General features: G+C 35.8%; 1 protein-coding gene across 1 annotated transcript in view; it reads right to left on the reverse strand.

The window, feature by feature from the left end:
- Positions 1-16,333, reverse strand: part of ANKMY2 (ankyrin repeat and MYND domain containing 2) — a 37,346-nt gene that overhangs the window by 4,821 nt on the left and 16,192 nt on the right. The window contains exons 5-7 of the mRNA XM_025993189.2: positions 8,039-8,199; positions 3,601-3,815; positions 2,704-2,839 (exon numbers count right to left, since the gene is read on the reverse strand). Of these exons, the coding sequence (XP_025848974.1) occupies positions 2,704-2,839; positions 3,601-3,815; positions 8,039-8,199 (512 nt within the window). The remainder of the gene's footprint in view (positions 1-2,703; positions 2,840-3,600; positions 3,816-8,038; positions 8,200-16,333) is intronic.

Below are 16,333 nucleotides of genomic sequence, written 5' to 3' on the forward strand. Positions count from 1 at the left end.
CGATATGGCATCTTATCACTGTTAGGTGGCAAGAACTCTTTCTTCTTTTTTTTTTTTTCTAAAGATTTTATTTATTTATTCATGAGAGACACAGAGAGATAGAGAGAGAGAGAGAGAGAGAGAGAGAGAGGCAGAGACATAGGCAGAGGGAGAAGCAGGCTCCATGCAGGGAGCCCAATGTGGGACTCGATCCTGGGTCCCCAGGATCAGGCCCTGGGCCAAAGGCAGATGCCCAATCGCTGAGCCACCCAAGGATCCCGAACTCTTTCTTACATAAAGTCTCATCCTCTACCTTGTTAAGTAAGAATTTGTTTAGGTTACCAGAGCTCTTCCCATGGAAAGATATTCAACTTAAAAATGAATAGGATGCTTTACTCAACATACCCTATAAAATCAGAGACATTAGCTAGTCTTTCAGAAGTTAAAATATATGCTATCAGTTGGTAAAGCAAAACATCTTTAAGAGAATTCTCTGTTACAATGCTGATGCAACACTTCTTAAATACAGCCATGCCCCACACGTCCTGCTGAGCTTTGTGACAGGGAGAGGCCAGAGACCCACCGGAGGCAGACAGGTCCAAAAGCTCTGCAGGAGGGCCCAGGCATCCACGGTGCGGGAAAGTGCCACAGGGGATCCTCAGGGCACAGCAGCCAACCCTGAGAATTACCAGGCCACAGGGAATAATACTGCTTCAGAGGCTTGTGAACTCGTGAGTTGAACAAAACGCATTAGAAGGTAAAGAGTGGCTAACTGGGACATTCACAACCACAAGTGTTCCAGATAAATAAAGTTTTCAAGAGAGAATATGTAACTCTTAAAGAACAAAAATTTTAAGGAGAGAAAGTTCTCTAAAATGCATGATATACCATCTCATCTCTATTCATTAACCTTTTCTCAATGACTCATATCACTAAGATAAACATTAACAATTACACTGCATAAACTTGAATGATAATCATTCCATGATACAGAGCTACAATGAATTGTTCAACCCCACAATGGTCTGCTTTGACTTTTTTTAAAAGTACATCTGGGCTATTTTTAGTTTTGCTGTTTTCCCCTTGAAAGGTGGAATGTCAGCTACCTCTTGTTAGTGTTGGAAACACCCCCTGGAGGCAGTGCTAACTGCTTCTTTGCATCTGTTCCCACAACCACTTCACTAAGAGAAGCATAATTTCATTCAGCATAACATGGTTTAGGCCAGCCGAAACTGCTCATTGCCCCCCAGACAACCTGTGAAGCTAAGAACAGTCACATTGCACAGGTTTCTGAGAGAGCTCGTGTTTGCCACGATAGACCGCTTTCCTTTTTCTTGCCTGCCTGAGATAAAAATATGAGCTTGGAGGAAAAGCATCTGATGCATTGCAACCATGAGGTCATAAGCTTGTGTATAATCATCTTTACAGCTAAAGAATATTGGGTGGAAAAATGGGAATCGATTCTTGAGCCACTGTGACAGATCTTGCCTACCTACTTTTACACTTCTGAGTATTTGGGAAATAATAAACCCTACTGATTTAATTCGTGGTTAGCTAGAGTGTGATAGGTGTACCAAAACACATTCATAATTGACAAACCACCCTCATAAGCTGCTAAATTTAATCTTCTAAATGCCCAAATACCAAATAGCCAACTATATTAAAAAGTAAGGGTAAAACAAAATCTCTATGTGAAATCATGGAGAACTCTCAGGAACAAATCAGTGCGTGAACTTCATGAAACCATCCAGTCTCTTGAGGTCTTTCTTATTTCATGGTTCTGAATAGATTCTTAATGTAGGAAGAAACATCTAGAATCCACTTGTCCTTATTTTTCTCACTGAGAAAAATGGGACAGCCTAGAGGAGGCAGAGAAGAACCCACACTGCCTGAGAACAGGAGGAAGCCATGGATGGGACTAGTGTCAGGATCAATTTCTTACCCAATAGAAAAAGGCTGATAAAGGTTTTGATTGAAATATATTAAAGCATGACTGGTGTAGACACAGTGAACAGAAATGTGTTCAAACAGGGAGTATCTTAGGAAATACTACTTAAATATATGGAAAAAGGGCAATAAATAATTCAAAGAACAGATAATAAGTTGACATTTACTTCCTATAGCTGGGAAGTATGAATGTAATTTTGATAAGTATGGAAAATTTGTATCAGAGGCCTTAAGGTAGAATATAAGAAGCTGAGACATACCTTGAGACTGTGTATGAGGACATACAATGAGCCTCCCCATGACTCATCCCTTCATATCTCCAACCAAGCAGACACCATCAATAATCATTTCCTACTTTCATCCAGTGTGGGACTTTGTACTGGTTTTTCATGAGTTACAAGTGTACATGTGTGTATCTGTATTACATAGCAAGTGTACCCACCTTTACAGATTTCACAGAGGTCTTTAAAATGTAATTTTCCATGTAACCATCTACATTCCAACATAGGAAAATACTATTTATTAAACCATGAGCTATATATATAAAAATGAAAGAAGGGGATCAAGAGTAGGAAACAGATGAAGAGAAACAGGGTTAACAGGTATATCCACTGCCATGTCTATTCCTGAAAACTGTCCAAAATAACAAATAATTATTTTTCTGTTAAGTAAATAAATTATTAATAAACTAATGCTAAAGAGAACTTGCCTGTGATTGTACAAAATAGGGTAATTAGGTCTTACTGGTAGAGTTAACTTAGTTATGAGGAGCCTTACAATTTCAACAGGAGCAATGCTTCGCACCAGCTGCTGGAGGAGTGTGGCTTCACAGTAAGGAAATTTTCTGATACTTTCTCTTATGATCTTTTCTTGATATACGGGAAAGCCATCAGAAGCTCGGCCTTTTAACAAGCTGGAAGATATTTTTTATAAAGTAATTGAAGTTGAATCTCGAAGCATTTCCTCCCAACTGAACCCATGAACTTTTAGTTTCTTTGCTACTTAAGATTTTCATTGTCTCTTCAAATCATGAGGATAGACTAATTCAAACTGCTGTTCTACCTGCATGTTAGGCTAGCCCATATCAGGTTTACAGGCCCTGATATGTATTTATAAAAGTGACCCCTGCCATAAAACACACTAACCACCGTTACAGATTAGCTAGTTACTTATTACCATGCCAGTTATTTGTACAAAGTGTGAAAACTCTCATTAAGTTACACCCTTCTGACATAGTTCACTTTTCTCAGTAAAACTATGGAGGAATTTGACCCTTGGTGGTCAGAGAACAAGGATAACATGCACCTCTCCCAGGTTCAGTAATGGAGATAAGCTGAGCACCATTATGAATCCAGAGCCACAACCTACGGCATGGCATACCCATTCTCAAAGTTGGACTTGGGTTACTTTCTACCTTTTACACATCTACTTAACTTCTCCAAACTTCAGATTCCTCACCTGTAAACTGGGGATAACAAAAACATCATTGAAAAAGTAAAGTACTGAAAAATCACTCAATCTAAATATAGCATTGCCTCTTATTTCCTACAGACTATGAACCCAACAATAACAACTGCTGCTAAAATGCTTAATATTTTAATCTATAATGAGTCTTCATATAACAAAACATTATCCATTTGGGTATATTTACACATGACATGGTAGAAACAGTACCTTTTGATCAGAGTGTCCAGTTTATTCTCTCCATCTTTCAAGAAGTTAATACATTTCTGAAAGATACAGCTGATGTAATGCATTTTCATAGCCAATACTTCATTCATGTCTCTTTGCTTCATACATTTCTCACAAATTAAATCCATCACTCTGTAGCATTTATTCAGAGCGGTTTCTTCTGCCAGCAGAGGATTCTCATTTATAAGCATCACGATCTAGAAGAAATTCCAATGACCTTAGAAATTCCATGAGAGGCTTTTCATTGTACAAATTAGATTTTTAGTTTTGGTTGATTTCAACAGTTAACCAAATAAAATCTTTCTTAGGGTTATACATTTACTAGGTTAATTCAAATTAGAATGCAAATTGCTAATGATCAAAGTGAAAAAACTAATATAGAAGGACCCTGGCATCATGAGATTTCTTGAAATCTGTATATATAAGCTGTCCCATGATCTGTCATCAGGCTAAACCAGGTGTTAGTATTCCACTGAGAGTTATGGCTTTAGATTCTCTGTTAAAAGCACTTTTACTAAAGCTAAACACGGCATATTTATATATGCTTTATATACAGAATCAATTCAAGCAATCACTACTTACAGCTAACATTACTAGAATTTCACAGCTAGGAGTACTATAATTCTCATTAATTCTTATTAATTCTAAGGAAATGAAATTTTAAAGGAACTAAGTCTAAAAATAAAAAGTGTATTACTTTCCAATTAACTATATTTCTCTGTGGAAATTTTTATGATATGCTTCTAATCTTCTATGGTGATGAGAATAGGTCAAAGAGGAAAGCAAAAATATCCTTAAAAAGAGGAATATTAGAGTTATCAAATATGATGCATTATGAGTCCCACACATCTTATATATGCAGAGATTAAGTACAAAATCAGTGTAAGGAGTACTTTTTACTGGCTTTGTAATCGGATAATTACCTACCTGAAGGTCTGCACAGGATATGACATAACAGTAATGTAAACACATGCATAACATGGGCACAATTGTATTCACAGAGAAGTCAGTGTTTGTTAACCTATGTGTTACAGCTAACTACCTATCCTGGGTAATGTAAATGTCAGGGAATTACAGATAGCAGATTTCATGAATTAGATCCTTTTCTTCAGACATGAAGAAAGACCATTTGTTAACTTATGTAAATCCCATGCCTAGTTTCCTACCTGGAAATTTAACATAGATTAAGTGTTCTTGTGAAATTAAAATATTACTTGTACTTATTTTTGATACTACTAGATTGATATATAATCTAATATTTTACTTAAAGTATAGCACTCAAAAATAAATGATGGGTCAAGAAATAAGTATAATGAAAAGCCTTGTTGATAAATTTGCCGATGACTTATCAAAAATAACTTTTGGCAGGGAAGGCTCATTAATTACATGTTTATATTTCTACTGTCAACTGCAACCATTTGAAACTATTCAATATTTTTGTGTAAAGCATTTATTATCAAACCATAGGATGTTAAACTTAAAAGTAAAAACTTAAAAAAAAAATCTCAGAACCCAGACTAATGTTTTTTTCTTTGTTGTGACAGTAGGCTTTATTTATTTCATAATATGCACCACTATACCTAAAGAAAAATGATATATAACTACAGCTCTACTATGAGCTTACTGAAACATTTCATAGATACACACAAAATAATATTTGAACTAGTTTCCTTCCTTTAATCTCTGTAGCATTATAAAGCCATCCATTATAAAGAAAATCTCATTATTAATTACTGAAGAGAAATAAACATATTCCATTAAGCATAAAAGCCTGATACCACTCATCTCCCAAAGAACATTAGAATATGTTCATACAGTGGCATTTTGAATTATTTTTATTTTTTAAATACCTTTAAGAAAAAATTACCAAACCAACGATTCTGGGCTTAAAAAGTTAATAATTAAAGACAGGATCACTTGGGTACATCTGTCTCCAGACTACTTAGGGACCCTGCTCAATTCTGTTGTCATTTTTTCTGTGATTCTGTTTTTTTTTTTCCTTTATAACCTCTGTATTCCAGGCATCAGCACAATTCCCAGAGTCCCTGTTGAAAACAAACATCCTTAATGCTACAAGAGCCTTTTACCCTTGACGCAAATGCAGCTGTGTTAAGTGCACTGTAGTGAAAAGGTGAATTGTGTATCGAGGAAGATTTCTGTGCTTTTTAAAAGGTCTGTGACTTTATAGAATGGCTGTTAGTTACTTTTTTATAATACACCCCAGGAAGACCGTGGCTGGCTTGGAAAGGGGTAAAGCATTGAAAATAGGGCACCACAAAAGCACTGTACAACTTTTATCCAAAGTGTGGGAGAAAAAAGGTTTTCAAGTGAATAGATCATTTATACCTACAAAAAGCAAGGTCTGATGTGAAGAAAGGAACTATAATCATAGAATAATGTCTCTTATAAGACCAAGTGTGCTAAAAAAAAACAAAATGTAGGCTATTTCAGTTTCTATATCTTTACCATTTATTGCCTTCATAAATATACCCTTATTTTAATTTACTCAAAGATGTGCTTTTAAAAATAATTAGAGATACAATAATTCTTAGGCCATTTAACCTGAGAGTCTAGGTTCCATGTAAAATAAAAAAAAATACTCCAAAGGCTCAATTATCACAATTATTGAGATTATTGCAAGCTCAAGGTGGTAGAAACATAGATATAAAAGACAGTGAATCAGAAAAACAGAGAATTTCTTTAATCTAAACTAGAAGATCCTATAATGCTCAAGCTGGAAGGACCACAAGGGCCTTGTAAAACCACACATATTTTCTACATCGAGAAATACTATATCCCTAGGAAAATTCTTGTCTTCCCACCCTAGCCTGTCCCACCTCTAAAAAAAGAATGCCATGGACAAGGAGTTAATTCCTTTATAGAGGTTCTCTCTTCACCTTTATATGCTGGGGGAAAAAAACCAAACTATTGATACTGAAGCTAAATATTTTTTAAAGGTTAAATTCTAAGTTCCATGTAATCTCCATGATAAATATAAACATTCAGTTCATGGCTGAATTTCTTTTTTTCCCCACTTAGGTTCACAACAAGTGTTACCTCCTGGGGTTCTTTCAGGATGTGTAGTAAAACATTTGAGTTTTGAAATAAAAAACAGAATAGACTCCACTAGTCTATCTTATGGAAGAGGATCTGCTAGTTTGTCGTCCTTCTTGCTGGCCAAGAAAACTCATTCGGGTGGAATGCCATATGACAGGTATGTTTTGTTGGTTTGTTTCTTGAGCTTCAAAGTCTGTATGCAAAGGGAAACATCAATAAAGTAATAACCGGACATAATTTGGAACTTATATCTTCAAAATGAGTGTCAGTCTTCAAGAGTCACTTTATGAGAACTGTCCACTTATTTTAATGGTGTTCTGGATGTTCCACAGATTCACTGTAATAGACTTTAAGGGAAATCTATTTCATTGCATTTAGAGTAACATTTTGTATTAAGGGAATACCTCAATATTTGATCCAATTTACCATCTTGCTCACCAGATAGTTCTGAATTACTTTCAAATCTACATATATTATGAAGATATGAATAATTGAAATTTGAAAAAGAATTTTTTTTTTGAAAAAGAATTCTATGGATAGCACACACAGTTTTCTGTAACGATTCCTTGAGAAAACTATACTCATTTGGATTGATTTATAAAAAATAAAGTCAAAAAAAATTTTTGTAAACAAAAAAAGGCTGTATGTAAACTATGAAGAAAAGAGCACAGAAAATAGTTCAGAATGGCTCTTGAAGTGTCTCTGTTAAGCCAAATGAACTTCCAGGTTGGCCTAAAAAGTTGGATCATCTGTGTGATTTGACTAATACTGGAAGAGCTATATTACTTGAAGGCATCAAATAGCTACTTGTATTAAAATATGTGCTCATGGTTTCAGAACATTTGCTGGTAGGATAATTATTATATCCTACCCTTCCAAAATCCTCACACCAGTCTGTGTACCAGGTTCCAGCTTCTGCGAGTATTGGCTGCTATGGGCTCAGAGCTGCCTCCTGCTCCAGAAACCTGCCTTTATCCATCGGTAGTTGCCTTCTTGGTTGGCAGTACCTGGGAGCATGTCCTCTCCTTCAGGGGACAGGCCTCAGTTAATGGCAACTGAGTGATACAAAAGCCTGCTCCCTTGCCTCTCTGGAGCACTAACAGTTCAGAGCTCCCAGTGAGATGAAGTAGAAGGTAGGCTTCAGCTGAACCCACCTCTTTGCCTAGCTTTTCCTCCTGGTCCAGTCTGTGTCCCTCATTCTCTTTCAGGTTTCAACTGAGAGCACCCCTTCACCGTAACAACTGAACAACAGGCCCCATTTCAAGCTCCACATCGGCAAGATCCAACCAAGACGACGATGATCGTATATAATTAAGAGCAGTTTAAACTCTGAAGCAATATTTAAATAAAAAGCAAACACTACCTTGACAGGATGAAGGTTTGTTGTAGTAATAATTTTGTGCAGTGGGCCTGCCAATTTTGGAGGCAGTTTTGGCTCTTTATCCAGTCCCTGGGGTTTAGTGTAATAATCCAATCTCTCTCGAGGAAAGAAATTGTTGATTATAGTCACACAATCATGTTGACCTTTTAATAGAAAAATAGGAAATTTGTTATTTTATTATTCAAAATGTGACATTTTCCATTTTTTTATTATTTATGTTGCTGTATTCTCATGAAGTAAACATGCATCAACGTCTTTAATTTTCAGGAAGAGAGTAGAAGAGGAGAAGGAGGGGCAAAATGTTTTGAGGAACATTTATGAGCATGCTTTGTGAAGTCCAAAACATAATTCCCTTTTAAAGACACAGAATCTATAGTACATATGAAGATTATGTGGATACAAAAAAATGGATTTCAATTTGTAATTGACCCTAAATATCTGATATACGTTGCTTGTTTTCAATTAAATTTAAATGTATCTTCTTACACCCTTACAGAAATGGTCATTCTTTCCTAATTACATCTAGCTTTCTTTACACAAAATATAAATTTATTCTATAAAAAATTTAATAATAATTATAATAATAACAATATACTAATCTCCCCAAATTTGAGAAAACCATGGTCTCTTTGTAAAATGAATTAGAGAAAAAGTTTTGCTGGCATAAGCTTGGAATTCACAGTATGGCTTCTTAAAGATCCCTATGCCACTTGTCTAAGCCATCTCTAGGGGTAAAACTGGTTCAATGAAAGCAAAACTGTCCATGGAAAAGCTGGTGGCCTGAATGTATATTCCTGTCACTTCCCCATCTCCAGCTCCCTCACCACTAACTCTCTGGGGCAAGGAAGTGGCCACTCTAGGCAAGCAGGCCGAACCTGCAAGGCACTTTCACAGGTGCAGGCTCTTTGGGGATCTCTGGAGGAGAGACTTCTTCCTCTTTTCTGCCTGCAGAAGGCAGAGGAACCTGCCTCCCAGCAGCAGAGAGTCCTGGGAAGTGGGTTCAGGCACTGGGGCTCCCAGAGAGTAGTCTGCCCTGGGTGGCCTGTGTGGTCCCTAACCACTTGTGCATAGTCTTAGGAGTATCTGCTTGATCCAGCTGACAAAGGTGATCTGCAGGGGGATTGCACTGCAGACAGGGTGGACTGGGGTACTTGAGGCTGGTAGAGAGCCCTGCTTGCCTGGGATTTCATAGAGTACAGCAGTTTCCCACTTGTGTCTCAGTGAGGGCAAAATATCTACTGATTTGCTGACCCTGGGCCCACAGGTGTAGAGACAGTGGCCCTTCCCTTCACTACTCCATAATTATGTCAGCTCTACCTGGCTGCCTGGAAGATATAGAGCAAAGTACCTAAGGGGATCCAGCATCACAGAAGACTATGCATTGCCTCCAACAGATGGCTTCTGTGGTGGGAAGTATACTTACAACATGGACCACAACCACAACCGAACCACAGCTGTATCACCAAACTAGAACACTGAAACTAAGTAGACCAATTACAAAATGTAAAATTTCGTGGACTACAGAAAGATTTGAAAATTTAAAATAGACAAAAAAATTAAAATAAAATTAACAGACAAACTGAAAGAGGTAATCCAGGTTACTACTGAAGACTAGAATAGTAATGTTGAAGATGGAGTAGATGTAATATCTCAAAACAGAGAAAAATGAGGAAATGGAAATAAATCATTATGGAAGAGATGAGAGCTGTAGGGAGGATCCAGGAAATGTAAAGGTGAAAAAATAATAGAAATCCCTGAGAGAAAAGGAGAAATGGAAAGGGAATTAATAATTAAACAAAGGATAGAAAAATATGTCCCTCATGTGAAGGGAAATTTTAGTGGTGATCACAATCTCGTTTTTGGCATTCAATGCTGTTCTTAAGTACCGAAACACCAGGTTGGCTGGTTTGTTCTTCCTTTTTGCCTTTCCTTTTTTTTTTTTTTTTTTAATCAAAAAGCTCCAACATATGTATCTTGAGAAGTCAAACAGTAATAGCATATGTTAAAAATATGAGATGCTCTGTTAGGCAAACAATCATCTCCATCTCCATAATGTTCATAAAGGGAAAGACACTGAGAATCAAGCAAATCCCCTACTATAAGCAGGAAACGAACATGACAGCATCAAAATTAACACAGGTCCTTGCGTGTGGGAATTTATAACTGTATAGGAAGGAACGAGAGATGAAGACAAACTACATTGTTTTCTTAAAACACAACCTACATCCAGCTTCCATTAGCAGATGTGTGATGCTATTTAATAATAATAATTTTAAAAAGCGTTCTAAAATCTACTAAAAAGGGAGTGAAGGGATGGGGTAACTGGATGATGGGCATTAAGGAGGGCATGTATGTAACGAGCATTGGGTGTTACATATAACTGATGAATCACTGAACTCTACCTCTGAAACTAATAATATACTATATGTTACTTGAATTTAAATAAAATTAAATTCAATTAAAAAAATAAAATAGCTCCTACAAAAAAATCAAAATCAATAGAGAAAGAGCTAAAGGTAAAGGAAATGGGGGAAATATGGTCTAAGCTTGTTGCTATATTTTCTTGTCAATCTCTCCACTAATATAGTCAGGAAAATCCCTATGAACAGTTGGCAATATTTGTACTAAAAATACTGGCTACATAACAATGACGCTATCATTGGACTAGAGGTCTCTTTTGTAAGAAGGACAACATAATATTACTTTATTTTTACTTAACTTCAGGGTTAATCTTTTTTACATTTTATTTTATTTTTTTTTCTTTTTTACATTTTAGATAACGCTTAGATTATCTTAATATTTTAACTAGTCTAACAATTAATATTATTAAAGTGATATATATTTAAAGTTCATAAACTTTAACTTAATTTACATTTGTGTTTATAATTGAAACAATTAAATATTTAGTTTTACTGGTGTTCAATTAAATTACTTAATTCTGAATAAATACAAATAAAATAGTACTACTATTACAGAAAATAAATGCTGGGCGGGATGGTGGGCGGTCAGTGTATCATCTGGGGCCAGTATTACCTTCTCTAGACTTGAGTCTTCCTGACTTAATGGGCTCACTGAGTTGGTCCTAGGCAGGATTACTAAGAACACGCACACACACAACTAAACACATCTTAGTAAATTTTTTTTATTTTTTAGGATAAACTGAAATTGAAACACCCTTCCAGAATGAGAAATGGAAAGTTTACAAAGGAAAATAAATTCTCATTTCCAAACATTTACAAAAGCATGAAGTAACTTCTATATATGACTGAGGAATAGAACAGTGATACAAGGACCATGAAACTAGCCCTGGTACAGCTCCCATTCCAGAGAGAAAAGTAATTTCGGTTATGATAGGTTCCAAACCATATTCCAACCATATTCAATCTGAGAAGGTCCTGTAACCCAAACCTAAATGGGAACAGAGAGCTGAAGACGGTGGGGGAATGGAGCACACCAGCCGTTAGCAGCAGAGATGGTTAACCCGAATAATGGGTGGCAGCAACACGACTCAGAAATTATTGTGTTGATCGTGAGGATTAGTGAAAGAGAAGTAACTCATGGTGAATGACAGTCTAATAACATTTTGATACTAAAAATACTAAACTCTCTCAGCAAAGTCCACAGCTGGTAGCAGCGGTGGAAGAAGAAAGGAAAGGCATGTTGTCTGACAAGGCAAAAACAGAAATTTTGGAGAAATACATGACTTAGGAGGATTTTCTCATATTAGAACTGCTAAATAGGCAAATGCAGTGCCTTGGGGGTGGGCCATGGGGATAGTTTTGTTCTTGCTTTCAAGGAAGTGACAAATACAGGTTTAATTAGGAGTACTGTGAATAGGAGATAAGCATTAGAGGAATGGGAAAGCATTCTTGACCTTTCAAACTAATAAAAGAAGAAAAAGACGTACTCTGATATGACCAGGCCAGCCATGTTAAGGAAACACACACACACACACTACACACAAGCACAAGCAAAAACAACCACCAACCATGAAGTAAAACAAAGCGTAAAAAAAATAAGGTAAAAGAGGAGGAATGCAATCAAGTTTGTCAGTAATCCTATATACACATAAGCTAAATATCTGTTAAAAACCAGAGACTATCATTTTGGGTTAGAGAACAGAGCACACCTACATGGGTTTATAAACATAGGGGTATAGCAGTAGTTACCCTACTAAAATGAAATAATAAAGACTGAAAATAAAGAGATGGGCAAAGAGATTATTGATAAATGCAAAAACTCAAAAAGGAATCAAGAATGGCTATAACATGTAAATTGGTGCAGCCACTCTGGAATGGGTGAGCGGGCAGGGTAATTTGGGTGATGAGCATTAAGAAGGGCACTTGATGGGTGTTATTTGCAATTGATGAATCGCTAAATTCTATCCCTAAAGCAAGAAATACACTACATGTTAACGTGAATTTAAACAAAATCTAAAAAAGAGAGAAAAGAACAGTCTATCAGAAAAAGTAGAAATAAAAACTAAAACAAGACAAAGAGTGGCATTCAGCAATCTAAAAACAATAGCAATATCATAAAAAATAAAGAGCTAAAAATATTTCTATTAAAAATAGGAGAAAAAAAACCAGACATGCCAATTTTCACTATTATTTCTTCTTACTTGGAAGCCTGGAGCTAATTCAAATAGAAATAAACTCCAATTAAAAAAATGTATTTACAAACAAAAAAAAAAAAAGAAATTGAGATTCTAATAAAAATGACAAGAAAAAAACAGAAATCCATAGCTTTCTCCTTATTACCTGTAACCAGCTGGAAATGACAGTGTGGAAGTAGTGGGGGGAATTCTCCTTACAACATGAGCAATAACTATCAGCTATTTAGAAATAAACTTTAAAAGAATGTAGTTTTATTTAAAAGAAAGAACTTATGTGAAGGGAATCTGATGAATATGACCAAAGGACCAAAAACAAGTAAAAGAAACAATATATATATATATATACCATGCAATTGAATAGGATATCTTATCATAGAGTTGTCAATTCTCTGCCAATAATTACATAACCATCTAATGAAAGTCCAATAAGAACAAAAAACAAAAACAAAAAAAACGGGAAAAAATGAAGGAGGAAAGTATTCAAAGAGAAATAACTGAAGGGAACATTTTAAAGTCAATGTGATCAAGGGGGATCCCTGGGTGGCTCAGCGGTTTAGCACCTGCCTTTGGCCCAGGGTGTGATCCTGAAGTCCCGGGATCGAGTCCCGCATCAGGCTCCCTGCATGGAGCCTGCTTCTCCCTCTGCCTGTGACTCTGCCTCTCTCTCCCTCTCTCTCTCATGGCTATCGTGAATAAATAAATAAAATCTTTAAAAAATAAAAATAAAAAAAAAATAAAGTCAATGTGATCAGACAACATGGTATTAATATAGAAAATGACAAGCAGCCCCATGGAAGAGAATATGAGATCCAGAAATAGATACCACATATAAGAGAATTTAACATACCACAAAAGTGGTATTTCATTTTCAGTGGAAAAATGTTGAGTGGTTTCGTAAGTGGTACTGTCACAATTAACTAAATATCCAGGGGGAAATGAACTTTAAAAAATTAAATCTTGAAAACGCACACACATATAATCTGAAGGACATTTAGGAGAATACTTATCTAACCCATACTCAAAAACTCTTTTGTCAAGACAAGAAACATGGAAGCTATAAAAATGAACTATTTGAAACACATTTGATAAGAAGTTAGCATCCAGGGATCCCTGGGTGGCTCAGCAGTTGAGCATCTGCCTTCAGCTTAGGACATGATCCAAGAGTTCTGGGATCAAGTTCCGCATTGGGCTCCTGCATGGAGCCTGCTTCTCCTCCCTCTGCTTATGTCTCTGCCTCTCTCTGTCTCTCATGAATAAATAAATAAAATATTAAAAAAAAAGAAAGCATCCACAAAACACACAAAGTTCCTCAAAGCAATACGAAAAAAGACAACCCAAAGAAAAAATAAGTAATGAGTATGAGCAGCCACCCACAGAAAAGTACAGATGACCAACAACAAAAGCAGCTGAATTTCATGAATAATAAGGGGAAAGTAAATTCACAATGTAGCATCTTTGCAGCTATTAGATTGGCAAAAATGAAAGAGTGAAAACACCCAGTTCTGATGAAGACATTAATAGGAATGTGAATTGCTATGTCCTCTTGGAAAGCAATAAAGACTTATACTAAAATTAAATATATTCAGACCCTGTGTTTGAGTCATTGTACTTCTGAGAATGTGTTGCACATACTTCTGACAATGTGTTGCACATATTAAAGCATCACCATGTAAAAATGGAAGATCAAGGATCATTATTACTTTATTCATTGTGAAGTGATTTTTAAAAAATTGTCAGCTGGGCTTCTGGCTCTTGATTTCGGCTTAGGTTGTAGTCTTGGGTTCATGGGAGCCCTGCGTCCAGCTCTGTGCTCAGTGGCAAGTCCGCCTGTCCCTCTTCCTCTACTCCCCACTCACACATGCTTTCTCTCTCTCTTAAATAAATAATCTTAAAAAAATAACCTGTAAAATTTATTGATAGGGGAGAGCTAAATGAACTCTGGGCGCCTGTATCAAAGAATATTAGGTAGCTGCTGGCATCACTGAATTGAGAGCTACTGAGATGATGAGAGGGACTTTCAAGGCATACTGGTCAGTGAAGGAAACAAGTTACAGGGAATATATTTGTATGATAAATCTTTAAAAGATAAAATTTTTTAAAAGATAAAAATCCTGCACATGTGTGCACATATTTATGTAAACCTTTCTGCTGGAGGGCAATAAAAGGGGACAATGACTTTTTAAAAAGAGTAACCATAATGGAAAATATGTCAATCAAAGAGTTTAATTTTTGTCCATGAAATTAATCTATACAGATTAAAATGGAATGAAAACATCATTCTTAGTTCTTTCATTTTAAGATGGGATTGTGGCCAATTTCTACCTTAGATTTTTATGGATATAGTAGTGTTAAGAAAAAGAAAAGGAAAAGAGCATTGGATTTATTTTGGAAAAATAGGCTCCTCCATTTCTAGCCCTGTGATCTGGGGATTTGCCTATGATCTTGTAATGATTTAGCAGCAGACATGAACTAAAATATGAGAATCAAGATTCCCAGATTATTCTTATTTTCCTCTTGTACTGAAACCCTCAAAATTAGCTTGGAGGTGAGTTAGGGACAACCAGAGCACGCTTAATTGTGGCAAATAAATATTATTCCTCTGAAGTTTGTACTGAAAAACTATACTCTTCTCAAATCCTCCTAAAATTGAGATAAAATAATATTTGCTCTGACAGAGGTGTCATACAGTGACTCAGTGACTATCTGACTTATACACTGGTAGCTACCATTAGCTACCATCTAGTAGTTTTCAAATAATTTAATAACAAAATTAAACAAAATATTTGGTTAATGCTTCCTATATCAGACTAATTCCCACTAGATGTCAACTTAAATGTAATTTCTCTCAAAACCCCCTTGGAATAGGATAAAAGATCCCTCTCTTTGGTCTATTTCTATGAAACTCTTAAGTTTTCCCTTGAAGTATATTTCCACAATGCTTGTCACTGCTGTTAGCCTCTAACTGCTATGAACACCACTGTAACCAAAGTACCTAAAGTGATGCTTGGTGTGTAGACTATGAACATTAAGTATTTGTTTAACAATTTATTAGTCTCACAAAAGCCCACTTGCTACATTCTCAACAAATCAGATATTTATATATCTGCTTCTCCATTTATGGGCCATCATCCTTAACTGCCAACTCAATGGGACCAAAATACCAATGATCAGATATTCATGCCACTTTCTTTAAACCCCTCATATTATGCCCAGTAAAAGGATTAATATACCAAGAAATACTAGGCACACACAATAAGTGTTTGCGCTTGATGAGGATGATAATGAAGTGGCTATATATTATTGTTAATGTTCCTTCCTATGAAAAAAATTGTACTGTTGAAATTTTTATTAGGAACAGTAATTGATGGCATCCATTCAGTGGTACCTGTAAAGCTCCTTAGGTCAGCATCTCATTTAATCCTTTCAATAACCATGAACCAAGATACCATGAGGAAAGTGAAGTTTAGAATAATTAAGTAACCTGCTACTGAGTGGCATAACTGGAATTTCAACTGAGGATTATTGACTTCACAGTTCATGTTCTTGACTTTAAACTACTTCCCTTAAAGAAATAAAAGAAAAAAAAAAGAAATAAAAAATACTAATTCAAAGCATTTAACTATAACTAAAATGGTCCCGTTATTCTTTGTATTTCATGAAGT

Source organism: Vulpes vulpes, chromosome 7, assembly GCF_048418805.1.
Source record: "Vulpes vulpes isolate BD-2025 chromosome 7, VulVul3, whole genome shotgun sequence".
Classification (NCBI taxonomy): domain Eukaryota; kingdom Metazoa; phylum Chordata; class Mammalia; order Carnivora; family Canidae; genus Vulpes; species Vulpes vulpes.